Source organism: Schistosoma mansoni, chromosome 6 (assembly GCF_000237925.1).
Source record: "Schistosoma mansoni strain Puerto Rico chromosome 6, complete genome".
Taxonomy (NCBI): domain Eukaryota; kingdom Metazoa; phylum Platyhelminthes; class Trematoda; order Strigeidida; family Schistosomatidae; genus Schistosoma; species Schistosoma mansoni.
The window spans coordinates 2,374,130-2,390,765 of NC_031500.1; the positions used below are offsets into that span (position 1 = coordinate 2,374,130).

General features: G+C 35.3%; 1 protein-coding gene and 1 non-coding gene across 2 annotated transcripts; one reads left to right on the top strand and one right to left on the bottom strand.

The window, feature by feature from the left end:
* On the bottom strand, positions 1-3,091 carry Smp_123140 (hypothetical protein; the record flags this gene model as incomplete). Its single annotated transcript, XM_018797937.1, has 3 exons — positions 1-29; positions 2,521-2,640; positions 2,812-3,091. The coding sequence occupies 3 exons, from the start codon at positions 3,089-3,091 to the stop codon at positions 1-3; spliced, it is 429 nt and encodes a 142-aa protein (XP_018652928.1).
* Positions 3,092-15,454: 12,363 nt separating this feature from the next.
* Positions 15,455-15,520, top strand: Smp_tRNA_02093_Gln_TTG.1.1. The gene has a single exon. It is a non-coding gene (tRNA).
* The last annotated feature ends 1,116 nt before the right edge of the window (positions 15,521-16,636 follow it).

The window sequence follows — 16,636 nt, forward strand, 5'->3', positions numbered from 1 at the left end:
TCATTCCATAAACGTTATATCAGTTCGTACTAATTGTGGTATGGGTTGTTTACATCCACATAAGTAGTATATGACGATGGTCAGGCATTGAATGTATTTCAATAGAAGATCGATAACGAAAGAATGGAAACGAAACGTATTTGGTATGAAAATGTATGAACAATAAAAATCGGAGACTATGGACTGATATCTTAGAAGGAACAATCAAGATTGAGACAATTGAATGATAGTTTGCAAATTAATTGTTTACTGTATGGTTGTTAGATTTGAGTGAGATAGTCTGTAATCTTCGTGTCAAATACATTCGATTGTCTCCACCTGTATTCTTGTTCACTACATAATGAACCTATTTATAATTAGTTGTCTTCATAGATTTCATTATCTTTATTTAGTCTTTTACTTTAATTGGTTTCCTTGATTGATTAACTTCTGACCAGTTTTGTATAAGTTGATATATATATTAGATGTATTGTGACCAGTGGTAGAGTTTAAAATATCAGTTTCATCCCATTGGAAGTAGTCAAGAGGAAACCCTGGTAGACATAGATTTTATGCTAGCTGGCGCTCTTCAGCAAAGTATACCTGGATTCTCAAGGAACCGGTACCGCCAAAAGAATTTCGATTCATACTTTTCAAAAGGGGGGTTTGTGGAGATTTTAGTAATTTTTTATAGTTGAAATCATGAGTCAATTGAAGCTAGACCACCATGAAAAACCTGCAAGCATTGGACGGCAAAATCGTCCTAATGTGAGACAACAAGCCAAATAGTAACCTTATTTGACCCATTTAAAAACTATGATGATAGATTGTATGCAAAGACGGATAGTGGCTAGCAGTGGAATCCACGACGCGCGTTTCGTCTTATTTGGGACTCGTCAACTTGATGTACCGGCATCTCACAGTTGATGTTCACTTTGGGACTTGAAACCGGTACCTTTCGGTTCAAATGCCATCGCGTTATCCACTCAGTTACTGAGTCCTGATAGCCACTTGATTTTGTAATGGTGTGAAGTTTAAACTCACTTAGTATTGTTTGTTTGAATCTTCCCATTGATTTTTAGGACTGCAACTGGTCAGTCTCTAATTGGCATATCTGCATACTATGCGTATTGCGATGATAGATATTCATTGAGTTTTATTATCTTAATTGTTTCTTAACTTCGGATTATTATCAAAGAAAGAACAAGGTCCAATTTAATTGTGTGTGTGGTCACATAAACATAGGGAGGAGAAATCGTGATCTCAAAATTAGGGTGTATGAACATGCGCCAAAATGGTTGCAGAAACAAATAGAATCAAATGAAGCTAGACCATCATGGAAAACGTGGAAGCACTGGACGGCCGTTTCGTCCCATTGTAGGACTCCTCAGCAGTGCGCAGTGGTGGACTGTTGCTCAATTTCGTGGATTAGTTGAAGTTAAACATTAACACCGTTGGATATCAGCCGGATCAGTGGTCTAGTGGTTAAGCGCTCGCGAGCGAGACTGAAAGGTCCTGGGTTCAAATCTCATGAGGAGGAACCAGGTGCCCAAACTGAAGCAAATAGTTTACTTAAAGGGCCACAGCCGAAGCCCTTGACCTAAAAACCTTATCCACAAGGCAGTGGAGCATCGTAATGAGATGCACTACCATGGTAGTCGGTGACCAACGATTGATTCATACGCCATTTGTTCCCTCAGGATACTGTAGCCAAAGCATGTGCAGCATTGGTTTTGAATCAGGGTTTTCCAACTCCCCTAGGTGGAATTTCTGTGTCTACCAACCCGGTTTAATCGTCGGACATTCGCTTTTCGTCCTCCCAATTTCGTAAACAACACCCCCACCACGAGAAGGCAGTGAGTAGGACTTCCTGTCAGATGCTTTATACGCGTGACTATGTGAGAGCATTTGGAGAGGGAGAGTGGACTCTCTCCACTCTCGGTCGTACCAGGGCATTTAGGGGAAATTATATATATATATATATATATATATATATGTTTTTCCAGAGTTCATAAGAACCAGCTTGTTAACTACTGAACATATAGTACTGAATATAAAAAAGACTATTATTATTCTTAACTAACTTAGCCTCAGCTACATCCAGCTGATGAGTCCATCATAGGATGAAACACATGTATTAAATTTCATTGTTAACCTCTATTCAATTTTACTATAAAAGAGATATGAAACAAAATGTCAATATATTGATCTGATGCTCTCAATACGTACATTTATGTACTGTATCAACGCTAGTCCTTATCATTAATATACCCTTACAGATACGTTTACTATTATTATTATTATTAGTAGTAGTAGTAGTAGTATACTTACTTACTTACGACTGTTACTCCTAATGAAGCATAGGCCTGTAGCTCCTCTGGAGGCTACTGCCGGTCCCAAACCCAGGTAAAGGTGAAGGGTTGGGCATAGGGTTAGCGACCCTATCCTGTAGAAAACCAACTCGTTAAAAAAAAACGCTAACCAGTAGTAATAGTATAGGGATACAATTAATGAATATTAGAAAGAAAGTATCGTATTTACCTTTAACAGAATAATGTTCTTTCAACTTTCCTTCTATCAATTGTCTTGTATCATCAACAGAATGTTCATCATGTTGATCTAATTGATATTTCATATGATTGATGAATATCTTTTTATGATCTATATTCATATATGAATGACAATCTTCTTCATTGGTCATCAATGGTGTACTTGTTCTTCTTTCATTCTTCATTGTATTTGAGAATGGATAATCATCATTATAATTATTATTAGTAGTATTATTATCAGTAGTATATTTCCGTTTCAGATTATTTTGTTTATATTCATCACATGGAATCATTCTGTGCTTTATATATCCATTAAGATCATAGTTCATCTGTATATCTTCTTGTTCATTGTATAATTTGTATCCTTTATCTTTTTCATGATTATTATTAACAATGCTATTATAAGTAGTCTGATTAGATCGATCTAAAATATCATTGATCATAAATGATCTTGATTGATATATTTCATGAATTGATGATACAGTTAAACATGTTGGAGATGTTGACGACGAAGACGACGACGATGATGATGTCGATATCAATGTTGGAGAAGTTAATAACATTGAAGAAGATGATGAAGATGATGATGATGACGATGATAATGTCATAGAAGATGATGAATTCAATAAATGAATATCACCGGATTTACTAAGATCAAGCTCATCTGTTTGGGATTGACTAAGATTATGTAACATACTCAATGATGATTACATAATATCAATTTGTAGTCAATGAACCGTATTGTATATATATATATATTACATAACATTATATAACTTATACTTTTACCGACATATCTCAGAAGTGTTAAAAAAAGAAGAAAAACCATAAATAGCAATCCTTATGTTATCTTCTTTTTTAAATGTTATTAGACATGCATTTATCCACAAGTTTTATTGAGTTCCCACCACCACCCCTACCCTATCACTCACCCACCCACCCCACACATACACACCGTCACAACAACAACAACAAACTGTGATAATCTATAAAGTGTTATTATTACCTTTTTCTTTGTCCCCTTCCTTTTCTATCATGATTAAATATGATTAGTAACAATTATAGATATACATATCTCTCTCATTTATGTCACTAATGAAATAAACCGTGTATTGGTTTAAAATTAAAAAAAATTATCATGAAAGGGTTCCTTTTAAGAAAAAAATTATCTAAATTTTTGAGTAGGGTGGAGAATACAATTTTGTTTTTTGTTTTTTTTGGTTTTTACGGGTTAGGGAGAAAAACATTTTTTTTCTCTCTTGTATATATATATATATATATATATATATATATAGTTCGAGAATGCATTTTGTATAGGGTGATGTATTGATGATAGGGACAAACAACAACCATCACCACCACCACCACCACGACAACAACAACAATGAGGAAACAAAAGTAAATTGTCATAAGTACAAAATTGTAGAAATTTGATTGGATGAAAAGCTTTTGTTGTTATGTATATTCTCATATATATAGATGGGTTAAGAGGTGGGTATTATTCATTTAGAGAAGGAAAAATTTTGTTTCAACTCTAACTGGATTAAATGATTTTGTCTTTTTTTAGATGTATGTATGTATATATGCATGTATGTGTGTATGTATGTGATGATGTATGTGTTGTATAATTGCACAAGCAAGTGGCTATCGGGAATCAGTAGCTGAGTGGATAATGTGATAGCATTTGAAGCGAAAGGAATTGGGTTGGAGTCCCAGAGTGAACATCAATTCTGAGATGTGGGTACATCCAGTTGACGAGCTCCAAAATAGAACGAGACGTATGTCCTGGATTCCACTGTTAGCCACTATCCATCTGTGCTTATAATGCTTGTGAATTAAGACAACATCAAGGCAATACGCACAGTATGCACGTATGTCAATAAGAGACTGATCAATTGCAGTCCTAAACATCAATGGGAAGATTCAAACAAACAATACCAAGTGAATTCATCATTTCATATGTTATGTTTGTTTGTTTTCTTTCCAACTAATTGGTTCCTAAATCTTGATTATGACTAAGAATATGAACCGATTGATGTTGATGATTGATTGATGATCTCCATAACCCCATTCTGATGATGACTGTGTGCTTACTAGTGACTAGTTTCATGAATGAATTCTTGAAGTTCTAGTGATAAATCGTAATCAGTGGAGCTAATCTGTGTCAGGTAGAGATAGGTCGCGCAATTTTGTGAATTGGTTGAGGTTAGACATTAACACTGTTGGATGCTATTTCAATGATCGAAATATTAACAGTTCACGTGCGAGACTGTAGGGCCTGGGTTCGAGTCTGATGAGTGGGATCGTGATTGCGTACAGCCGAGGAGTCCCATGATAGGACGAAATGGCCTTCCAGTAATTCCAGGTTTTCAATGTTGACCTAACATCAATCGGTTTATGATCTCAATCAAAATCATATTAATCTTCACAACCCCATACCCATAATTTTGACGAAGTAATATCATGCAAAAGATAAATAGATTTCATTTTTATTTGAAATCACTAGTCTATTTCAGTTCGACATCTATTGAAAACGTGGAAGCACTGGACGGCCGTTTCGCTGTAGTATGTGATTCCTAAACAGTGGTTATACAAGACCCCACAGTCGTGAATTGAACCCAAGTCATTAGGTCTTGGTTTGGGTACGAATAATGTTATCGTATTGTTTGTAGTACAGGTGGTCTGTGGTGACTATTGAATTTTTTCACTTTGCATTACCAACTGATTTTAGTCAGATAGCCATTAAAAACCAGATAGCACAAGACAACCATTTTGTTTCATGTTACTAACAGAACACATGTGCTCACTAGTGATTAACTTGAAGAGATAATTTTCATGGTTTTAGTGAGAAATCATAACCAGTGAAGTTTAAACAATGTCATACAAGAGATGAATATGATCCAGCTATTAGATGATAGCCACCCAATATCGTGAATTGACTGGAGTTATAAATCTAAACCACTAGATGTCAGTCAGTACTTTAGATGTTAATCCCTTCCCAAGAGACCTGAAGGTTTTCTGTTAGGCCTCTTATGGTGTCATGGACTAACACTACTGAGTGTCATACTAGAATCAAGCATCTTTCCAGAGCCTCCTAGTTTTCAATAGTTGTCAACTAATGATGTAAGGATAAAAAATATTACGATTATTTCTCAAGAGTTAAAGATGGTTTACTCCATGAATCCTTATGTTAATTTTAATATTTAAGCATAGAAGATAGAATGAAAGAATCTGGCTAAATGACATAAAAAGGAAAAGAAAAAAGTCTTTTGGAAGACTTAAATTCCATGAACCTAATGAAAGTCTCTGTTTTAAAGTGTATTTTAATGTTAAACTGTCAGGAATCACTGACAGCTTGTACAAAGCTCCTTCGATCAAACCGTAATAGCTAGCTCATTAGTAATCTAGAAGTTCTAATGGACATTCGTAAGTGTTGGAGTTTGTGTATGCTGGATGATTATCGTCATATATCGCAAACTGATTGAAGTTCGAATTGAACCAATGAAGGTGTGTGCAGTGATATTAATAGTTCAGCTTTCGTTGCAAAAACTTAAGGTTCTGGGTCCAATCTTTTGTAGGGCAGTTAATGTTCACTACTGAACGCCCCAGACTAAAACGAAACATCCGTCTAATGCTCCTTAGTTTTCCATAATACCTTAACTAAGATTAATCTGTGATCAATACAAATTACACATTACACCAATCTACATAAAAACTTTTCAATCAATAAGGTAGGCGACCATTGGGCTAGTGCTTAAAGGCGTATGTGTCATATCTATCACTGTTATATCAGATGAATATTTAACTGACTTCTGACCGGTAGTGAAAACCCTAATCCGACGACAAATAGTGAAAACACAAGGACTAATGATATGGATTCGATCCCGTAATTAAATCGAAATGACATATGAAGAAAGTCTATTTCATAGGTCATTCTTTCTCCAATAGATTAAGTCATTACTCCTCATAACACCACCTCTCAGTACAGATATACAATGTTTCCCATTTAAAATTACCGATATGGGGTTGTGGAGATTGTTAAGTTTTTCATTGAGATCATGAATTGACCAATGTTAGATCAGTATTTAAAACCTGGAACTACTGGACAGCCAAATCGTCCTATCATGGGACTCCTCAGCAGTGCGCATCCATGATCCTGCACGTGTGACTCCAACTCAGGACCATCCGTCTCGCGCGCAAACACTCAACCTCTAGATCACTGAACTAGCATCCAACGTTGTTAATGTCAAACTTCAACTAATCCACTAAATTGTGTGACCATCTTCCATTGTACTGAGATAGACACCTATCTCTACCTAACACGGATTAACACCAGTGGAGCTAAAATTATCGAAATGGACAAGAGAAGGGAGTGAATATGTAGGTTTAAGAAAACATTTCGGGCTTTCTATGCAAATGATAGAGACTTTGTCAATCTAAATGAGACAGAAGGACACTGTCTCTACACAGCTGGTACATGATTCTAAATGATAAGTCACTTATGATAACATGACACATATTCACAGTGTTCTTTTATTGAAATTACCATGGATCCACTTCTAACTCTTTTCAACAATACAAGATACTGTTCTGGGACTTTGTTGTATGAAATGTGAAAAGAATGACTAATATTCTCAGTTTTACAGAAGCAAGTGTAGTAATAAATGGATACTGAAGTGGTCATACACTAACCATTATCATTTCAGATGTAAGTAGATTTCGGGACTCAAGTTCTAAAGGACGTCAAGGAATGAATGAACCTGAGCCATTTTGAACGATTCTGAGCTATGTCCATAGAAGTTTCTAATCATTGGTTACAGTAACCACATGGACTCCAATCTATCAGTGGAAACTTATAAATATGGCTTAGTTCATTTATCACTGACTTCATGGACTGGTGTTATATATCAGTTTGGCTGATCCTAGCTTTCTTCCATCTTAGTCGTACATCAGACGTCTCCCATCAATGTAGGGGATAGTTGGACATACGTAACAAATATCCCAACCACCTCAACTGATAAACATTTATTAACTCATCAGTCGATTTTCCATATTTAACTAGTATGCTGTGATCGATGATCTGTGGTCAAATATTAGTAACCTATGAATCCCCTTTATTTTAAAATGTACAACAGAACGAACTGGTGTACAATACACTAGTCTTTTAGTTGGCGGACGAACATCCCATCCATATAACATGTGGCGCCAGTCGTCAGGCTCCAATCCACCAGGATAAATATAACTTCAAAAGTTAATAAATTGGTTGACATGCTCAACTTTCTCATTAATTATCATTAGTTCAGGAGCTGATACAAACTTATCCTAAAATGAAAGTTTACAGTTCAAGATGGAATAACACACTCTAAATAATGTTTACATCATCGCTTGAAGCAAGAAATAATCAACAACAACTCAACATTTTAAGCAAAGACGGATAATGACTAGCAGTGGAATCCAGTTTGATGCGAGTTCCGTCCTATTTGGGACTCGTCAGCTGGATGTACCTGCATCTCAGAGTTGATACTTGTGAATTAAGGCTATATTGAGGCCAATAAGAGACTGATCAATTGTAGTCCTAAACATCAATGGGAAGATTCAAACAAACAATACAAAATGAATTTAACTCTACATTTTGTCAGTGTCTTCCATCACAACAACTATAAGATTACTAAAATCTCCACAAAATAACCCTTTCTGATAATAATCAACATATGTTCACTAGTGATTGGCTCCATGAAGTATTTCCTAGAGTTCTAGTGAGAAGCTGTGATCAGTGGAGTTCAACCAGGTCTGTTGTGAGATAGTAACTCATTGAAGACATTGGTAGACGGTTGCTCAATTTCATGGATTTGTTGAAGTTAGACATTAACACCTCCGGATGCCGGCTAGCTCAGTGATCTAGTAGTTAAGCGCTCATGCGCGAAACTGTTAGGTCCTGAGTTGGAATCTCACGAGACAGGATTATGGATACGCACTACTGAAGAGTCCCACAATAGGACGATTCGGCTATCCAGTGCTTCCAGGTTTTCCATGGTAGCCTAACTTCAATTGACTCATAAATTCAACTATACCAATACTATACCAGTTAAATGATAGTGTCAATCAGTTTACTAACAAATTCATACAATCCTATTAAATGTTTCAATTATCATTATTACTTCTATTCATTCATTTACTATCAACATACTTTACCATAATAACATCTTAAACTAAGCCAATCTATCTATCTATATCCTTTCTTTACAAAGGAAAAAGAAATTACCATTTATACAATCATGATAATCAACAATTTTCTTTTTGATATAGTTAAAATCAAGAGTCAATTGAAACTAGACCACCGTGGAAAACCTGAAAACCCTGGACGGCCGTTTCGTCCTATTTTGAAACTCCTCAACAGTGCGCATTCACGATCTCGCCTAACGAGATTCGAACCCAGGACCTATCAGTCTCGTGCCAGAGCACTTAACCACTAGATCACTGATCCGGCCGGCATCCAATGGTGTTCATATATATAACTTCAACCAATCCACAAAGTTGAGCAACCGGTGCGTACTGCTGAGGAGCCCCACAATAGGACGAAATGTCCGTCCACTGCTTCCACGTCTTCAATGATAGTCTAGCTTCAATTGACTCATAAATTCAACTATAACAGTACTATATCAGTGAAATGTTAGTGTCAATCAGTTTACTAACAAATTCATACAATCCTATTAAATGTTTCAATTATCATTATTACTTCTATTCATTCATTCACTATCAACACACTTCACCGTAATAACATCTTAAACTAAGCCAATCTATCTATCTATATCCTTTCTTTACAAAGGAAAAAGAAATTACCATTTATACAATCATGATAATCAACAATTTTTTCTTTCTATATTATGATTATTTCCGTTTGTCGTTTTAAAACAATTAACTACTATGTTCTTTATTATAATAGTAGTAATAATAATAGTAGCAACAGCAAAATAGCCTCACCCTATCCAATTCCCTTAATCAGATTAACAATGAATCGTATTATTATTATTCTCTCTATTAGTATATATATATATATATATATATGTGTGTGTGTGTGTTGTTGTTGTTGTTAGACCCCCATCATCATCATCACCACCACCACAACTACCATCACCATCACCCTCCATCATCCCCATTCACTCATTCACTCAACGACAAACATAACAACAATAAACTAATGATAAATATATATATATATATAAGATAAAATCTGTGATAAACTTTCTTAGTAGAAAATTGTTTATTAACTAAATAAATAAAACATTCATTCATTATTTGTCTTAAAACATAAACCGGATATCTATTTATTCAAGTCAGGTGAATAGAGTATAGATTATGGTAAGATAGATACATGATTTGTAATTTTTTTGTGTGGTTTTTTTGTTGTTTTTTTGGGGGGGGAAAGGGGAGGGGTAAGGGGTTGTTTTTTATTATTATTATTATTATTATTAATAACTATTACAATTACTACGCCCCTAGACAAATTAGGTTAACTGTTTAACAATGTAATCAGTTGTCGCGATTATTATTAGTAGTATTACTATTGTTTTAATGGGTTTAAATGAGAGATTATTAAAACATTGAATGGTTTGTTGGTAGGTAGGTAAGTAGGTAGGGAGGAAAGGAGGGAGGGAGGGAGGTAGGTAGGCAGGTAGGTAGGTACCCTTTACTAACACAATCTATTCATCGCATTAAATATAATAGAAGTAAATGTGTGTGGTAAAACTATACATTAAACTGGTTCTTATCTATCCGTTATTATCAATAATACAGTTGACATAAGGGGAAAAATTTATCCGTGTTAATATGTCGTTTAATGTTAAATTTTTGTAATTTCATCTAGAACCGGATATTTTATGTTTTGTTTGTTTTGTTACTTTTTAAATGGAGTGTAGTAGTGGAGCCAACCATATAAGAATATTTTATTCATAAGATTTATAAGTTATTCTTAATGTGACTAGTCATTTGTAGACAATTGTTTATAGTCTGCATAGAGTTATAGAGATTGCACAGTTTAGATTGATATCATGAATGGATTAATGTTAGATCATCATTGAAAACTTGGAAGCACTAGACCGCCAAAGTGTTCTAACATGGGAATCTTCAGCAGTGTGTATCAACGATCCTGGAGTTGTAGAAGTGAGAAGCTGTGATCAATGGGGTTCAACTGTGTCTAGTGTGAAGCAATTACTCACTGAAGACAATGGTAGACGGTGGTGAAATATTGTTCAAATATGAGAATCTTCAGCAGTGTGTATCTACGATCCTGGAGTTCTAGAAGTGAGAAGCTGTGATCAATGGGTTTCAACTGTGACTGGTGTGAGGTAATTACTCACTGAAGACAATAGTAGACGGTGGTGCAATATTGTGGACTGGTTGAAATTAGACATTAACACCGTTGGATGCCGGATATTTTATGTTTGTTTTTTTTCCTTTTTAAATGGAGTGTAGTAGATGAAGAATTTTTCATTATGGAGCCAACCATATCTGAACTATTATTCATAAGATTTATAAGTTATTCTTAATGTGACTAGTCATTTGTAGACAATTGTTTATAGTCTGTATAGAGTTGAGGAGATTGTAAAGTTTAGATTGATATCATGAATGGATCAATGTTAGATGACCATTGAAAACCTGGAAGTACTGGATGGCCAAAGAGTTATAATATGGGAATCTTTAGCAGTGTGTATCAACGATCCTGGAGTTGTAGAAGTGAAAAGCTGTGATCAATGGGGTTCAACTGTGTCTAGTGTGAGGTAATTACTCACTGAAGACGATGGTAGACAATGGTGAAATATCGTGGATTGGTTGAAATTAGACATTAACACCACTGGATGCCGGTTTGATGGTCTAGAATCTAAGCATTCACGAACTAGACCGAAGGTCCTGAATTCAAGTCTGGTGTGTGGGATGGCGGATGTTGACTTACTTGTTATATACAATCTATAAAGAAAGAACTGAGTATCTGATATGCCTTAACATTATCATTTCTACTCTAAAATCTCAAAAAGTACTTCTTCATCATTATTCACTGCATCTTGAAGACTTCAGGAATATTACTCTACTGACTTTTATGCTCGTTATTTGAAGTTTTCGCGCAAGAACCTAAGAGTCATGTTCTCGAATCTGATTAAATTATCCCTTTTATCATATTTCATTATAGAAGTCTAAAGTTTGCCCCAATTGTATGTTATGAAAATAGTAGGACAACCCAAGATTGACATGTAGGATAAAAACAACGAATAGAATGAAATTTCAGACTTGAAGTGAACTTTATGACGAGAATTCCCCTTTAATATGTTTACTTACTTACTTACGCCTGTTACCCACGATAGAGCGTAGGTCGACGACCAGCATTTTCCAACACACTTTGTCCTGGGCCTTCCTTTCTAGTTCTATCCAATTTTTGTTCATTCTTCTCATGTCTGTCTCCATTTGTCGGAGTAATGTGTTCTTTGGTCTTCCTATCCTCCTTTGAACTTCAGGATTCTATGTGAGGGCTTGTCTTGTGACGCAATTGGATGTTTTCCTCAATGTGTGTCCTATCCACTTCCAGTGCTTCCTCCTGATTTCTTCCTTCGCTGGAATCTGGTTTGTTCTCTCCTACAGTAACTTGTTGCTGATAGTGTCTGGCCAACGGATCCGAAGTATCTTGCGTAGACAACTGTTGATAAACACCTGTATCTTCTGGATGATGGCCTTCGTAGTTCTCCACCTTTATTATGCAACAGTTATCGATTACATAAACGAGAAAAAAATCTCTGAAAATGTTGGGAATAATAATATTTATTGAATTCCCTTGATATTCTTTACTTGAATCTTCCCATTGATGTTTAAGACTGCAATTGATCAGTCTTTCTCTTATTGGCATACCAAGTGAATTTAAGCTTCACTCCGTTTCACAAGCAAGTGGCTATCAGGAATCAGTAGCTAGGTGGATAAAGCTATCGCGTTTGAAGCGGACAGTATTGGGTTCGAGTCCTAGAGTGAACATCAACTCTGGGATGAAGGTACACCCAGTTGACGAGTTTGAAATAGGACGAAACGTGTGTCCTAGATTCCACTGCTAGACACCAACCATCTTTGCTTATTTATTGAATGTTGAAAAAAAGGATAACTTCGATGGTTCTCATATTTTTACGAAGATATTCTGTAATTTTGTATCAATCAATAAACTGATTATCCCCACCTGAGTATTCGTTTACTGAAGTATCACTATTTTATTAGGATGATTGAGATTGTAAAATATGAGCTACTATTTATTGATTACTAGGTGGCTCAAGTTAGTCAGTATTAATCCATTGACTTAGTTTCCATGAAGTTTAATCCCACGAATTCAATTTTAACTAAAGACTAGAGATACATGATTCTAGTCACTTCTCTGTGATCCATCAGCTGTAAGTATCTGAGTGCTACAGAAGATCAGTCGTGAGTCACGTAGCTCAATGATGATTTATCACACAATGAAGTTGAATACCCTAGATTCAAGTCCTATAGGAAGTTACAATTCCTTCAAGATTTCAAACACAACATACTAACAATTACCGGCTATAATGAAACTTATGTTTATCAGACTTTCCTTCCTTCTAACTCTAACTAATTAGCATTTCAACATAGTGTACCCGATGTCAAATTACATTTCAACCTGAGTGACAGAATTTGAGTAGAATTAAAAAATAGACAAATATAACATTGTCCAACAATAATCATTCCCCCCAAGAACCATTCAATCTCTAGAAAAAACACTTATGTTTTAATTATTTTCTTTCATGTATTCATTAAAATTATCAATACTTTTTAATAATAGAGGGACTTTATGAATTATAATTATCATGAGGCTCACTATTGACTGGATTCCCTGGAGTTTTGTTGGGAAACCGTGACCAAAGGGGGTTCAACTATGTCTGGTATGAAACAGTTTGTTCATTGAAGACAATGGTAGATAGTAGTGCAGTATCGTGAATTGGTCGACGTTAGACAACGTTGAATGCGTACAGCTGAATAGTCCTATAGTAAGATGAAACAACCATTCAATTATGTCAACTTATTCAGTTAAAGTCAGTTATAGATTATAATCATCATGAGGCTCACTATTGACTGGCTTCAAGAGTTGTTTCCTGGAGTTCTAGTGAGAACCAGTGACCAGTGAAGTTTAACCAGGTTTGTTGTGAGATAGGAACTCACTGAAGACTATTGGTGAACGGTGGATTGGTTGAAGTTAGACATTAACACTGTTGGATGCCAGCTCAGTGTTCTATCGGTTAAATGCTCGCGTGCGAAACTGATAGGTCCTGAGTTTGAATCTCTCGAGTGCGGGATCGTGGATGAGCACTGCTGAGGAGTCTCAGAATAGGATGAAACGGCCGTCCAGTGCTTCCAGGTTCTCCATGGTGGTCTAGCTTCAATTAACTCATGATCTGAACTATATAAAATTACTAAAATCTCCACCAAACCCCCTTCTGATAATGATCATATGCTCACCAGTGACTGACTTCAAGAGGCATTTCCTAGAGTTCTAGTGAGAAGCAGTAACCAGTGGAGTTCAACCAGGTCTGTTGGGAGATATCAACTCACTGATGACATTGGTGGATGTGTAGCTCAATTTGGTGGATTGGTTGAAGTTAGACAGGAATACCATTGAATGCTCATAACTAAAGAGTCGCATAATAAAACGAAACAATCATTCAATGCTGCCAACTTTTCTGGTTATAATCTAACTTTAATTTATTCATTCACTCAACTATTAACTTTTTAGTAACTATTAACTTATTTTCATAGTTGAAATCATGAGTCAATTAAAGCTAGACCACAACGGAAAACCTGGAAACACTTGACGACCGTTTCGTCCTGTTGTGGAACTCCTCAGCAGTGAGCATCCACAACCTCACCCTGGTAGTCTAGCTTCAATTGACTCACGCTTTCAACTATGAAAATCTTAAATCTCCACAAAAACCCCTTTCGATAATTATCATATGCTCATCAGTGACTGACTTCAAGAGGCATTTCCTAGAGTTCTATTGAGATGCAGTAACCAGTGGAGTTCAAACCACGTGTGTTGTGAGATATCAACTCACTGAAGATATTGGTGGATGGATCGCTCAATTTGGTGGATTGGTTGAAGTTAGACATGAATACCATTGAATGCTCATAACTAAAGAGTCGCATAATAAAACGAAACAATCATTCAATGCTGCCAACTTTTCTAGTTATAATCTAACTTTAATTTATTCATTCATTCATTCAACTTATTATCTACTTAAATATGTCATTAGAAACTAAATCAAAAACTTTATTTTCAATCCGGAAAGAACAATTTTTAAAAAACGAACATTTTATAAAAAATTGAAACAAAAAAGACATCAAAGACTTAAATATCTACCTATCTACCCATCTATTCACCTATGTACGTATCTACCCATCTATCCACCTATCTACCCATCTATCTGTCTGTATAATAGTTTTAAACAAATATGTGAATATGTATATATGTTAACATTCAAATGTGAGTAGGCGCGCGCGCGCTTCTCTCTCCCTCCCTCTAACTTTTAAATAATCAATTTTGTTAGTTCAAACAAACAAAATAAATTTATGTTTTCTTTTTTTTGAAATTTTTAAACAAGCAACCAATTCGGTCATAGGAAATAGTCTTTTTTTGTTTTATTAATATATATGTTAGATAAATATGAACATATTGAACATTGAACATTGAATTAATAATGAAACATAATTGTTCAATTAAAAAAAATAGTTTAATTAAAGCTTTTAATGATAATAATTAATTGTGTTCAATTTGCTTGTTTCTTGTTTTTTTTTTTTGAAAATGGAATAGTTTGTTTGTTTATTTGTGTAGGTGTATGTGTGTGTGTGAGAGAGAGAGGGGGGGGAAACATAGAAACTTGTAGCATCAGTGGCCGAGTGGATAACGCGATGGCGTTTGAAGCGAGGGTACTGGGTTCGAGTCCCAGAGTGAATATCAACTCTGAGATGCAGGTACATCCAGCTGACGAGTCCCAAATAGGACGAAACGCGCGTCCTGGATTCCACTGCTAGCCACTATCCATCTCTGCTTACCATGCTTGTAGCATTATGTTTATAATTCATGTTATATAAATGTTGTATATATATATTGAATAATTGAAGAGATATTTGAGAAAAAAAAGAAAGAAAAAACAAAACAATTATTTATATTTTAGTAGTTAAGATCATGAATCAATGAAAGCGAGGCTACCATGAAAAACTTGGAAGTATTTGACGGTCAAACCGTCCTAGTGTGGGATTCCTCAGTAGTTTTGAATCCATGATCCTACCTGATGAGATTCCAACCCAAGACCTATCAGTCTTGTACATGAGCACTAAACCACTAGACCATGGAGCAAGCCGATATTCAACGATTTTAAGGCTCAACTTCAATCAATCCACGAAATTAAGCTACATATAAACCATTGTCTTCAGTGAGTTACTTTCTCACAACAGACCAGGTTGAAATCCACTAGTCATGAATTTTACGAGAACTCCAGGAAATACCCCATGGAGCCAACCACTAGTAAGCATATGTTGATTATTATCAGAAAGGGTTATTTTGTGGATATTATAGTAATTTTAATAGTTGAGATCATAATTCAATTGAAGCTAGACCAGCATGGAAAACCTTGAAGCACTGGACGACGAGATCGTGGATGTGCACTACTGAGGAGTCCCATAATAGGACGAAACGGCCGTCCAGTGCTTTCAGATTTTCAATGATGGTCTAGCTTCAATTGATTCATGATCTCAACTATTAAAATGACTAATATCCATAAAACCCCTTCTGATCATTATTTATAGGAATTAATGCATTTATATGATTATGTAATATAATTAGTTTACATATGTAGATAAATGAAATTATTAAGGTAAATATATAATCTTCACAATGTTATAGGATATGTCAAGTGATTTCATGGTGTTGTATTTGATTAACTTTGTTCAGGAAATGATTCTTTTGTTGCTGTTGTTGTTGGACTAATTAACTGAATGTCATTTTCTTCCGTTTACAACACTCTACATTAATACAGCTTCTCTACAATTCTACATGATAGATGATATAT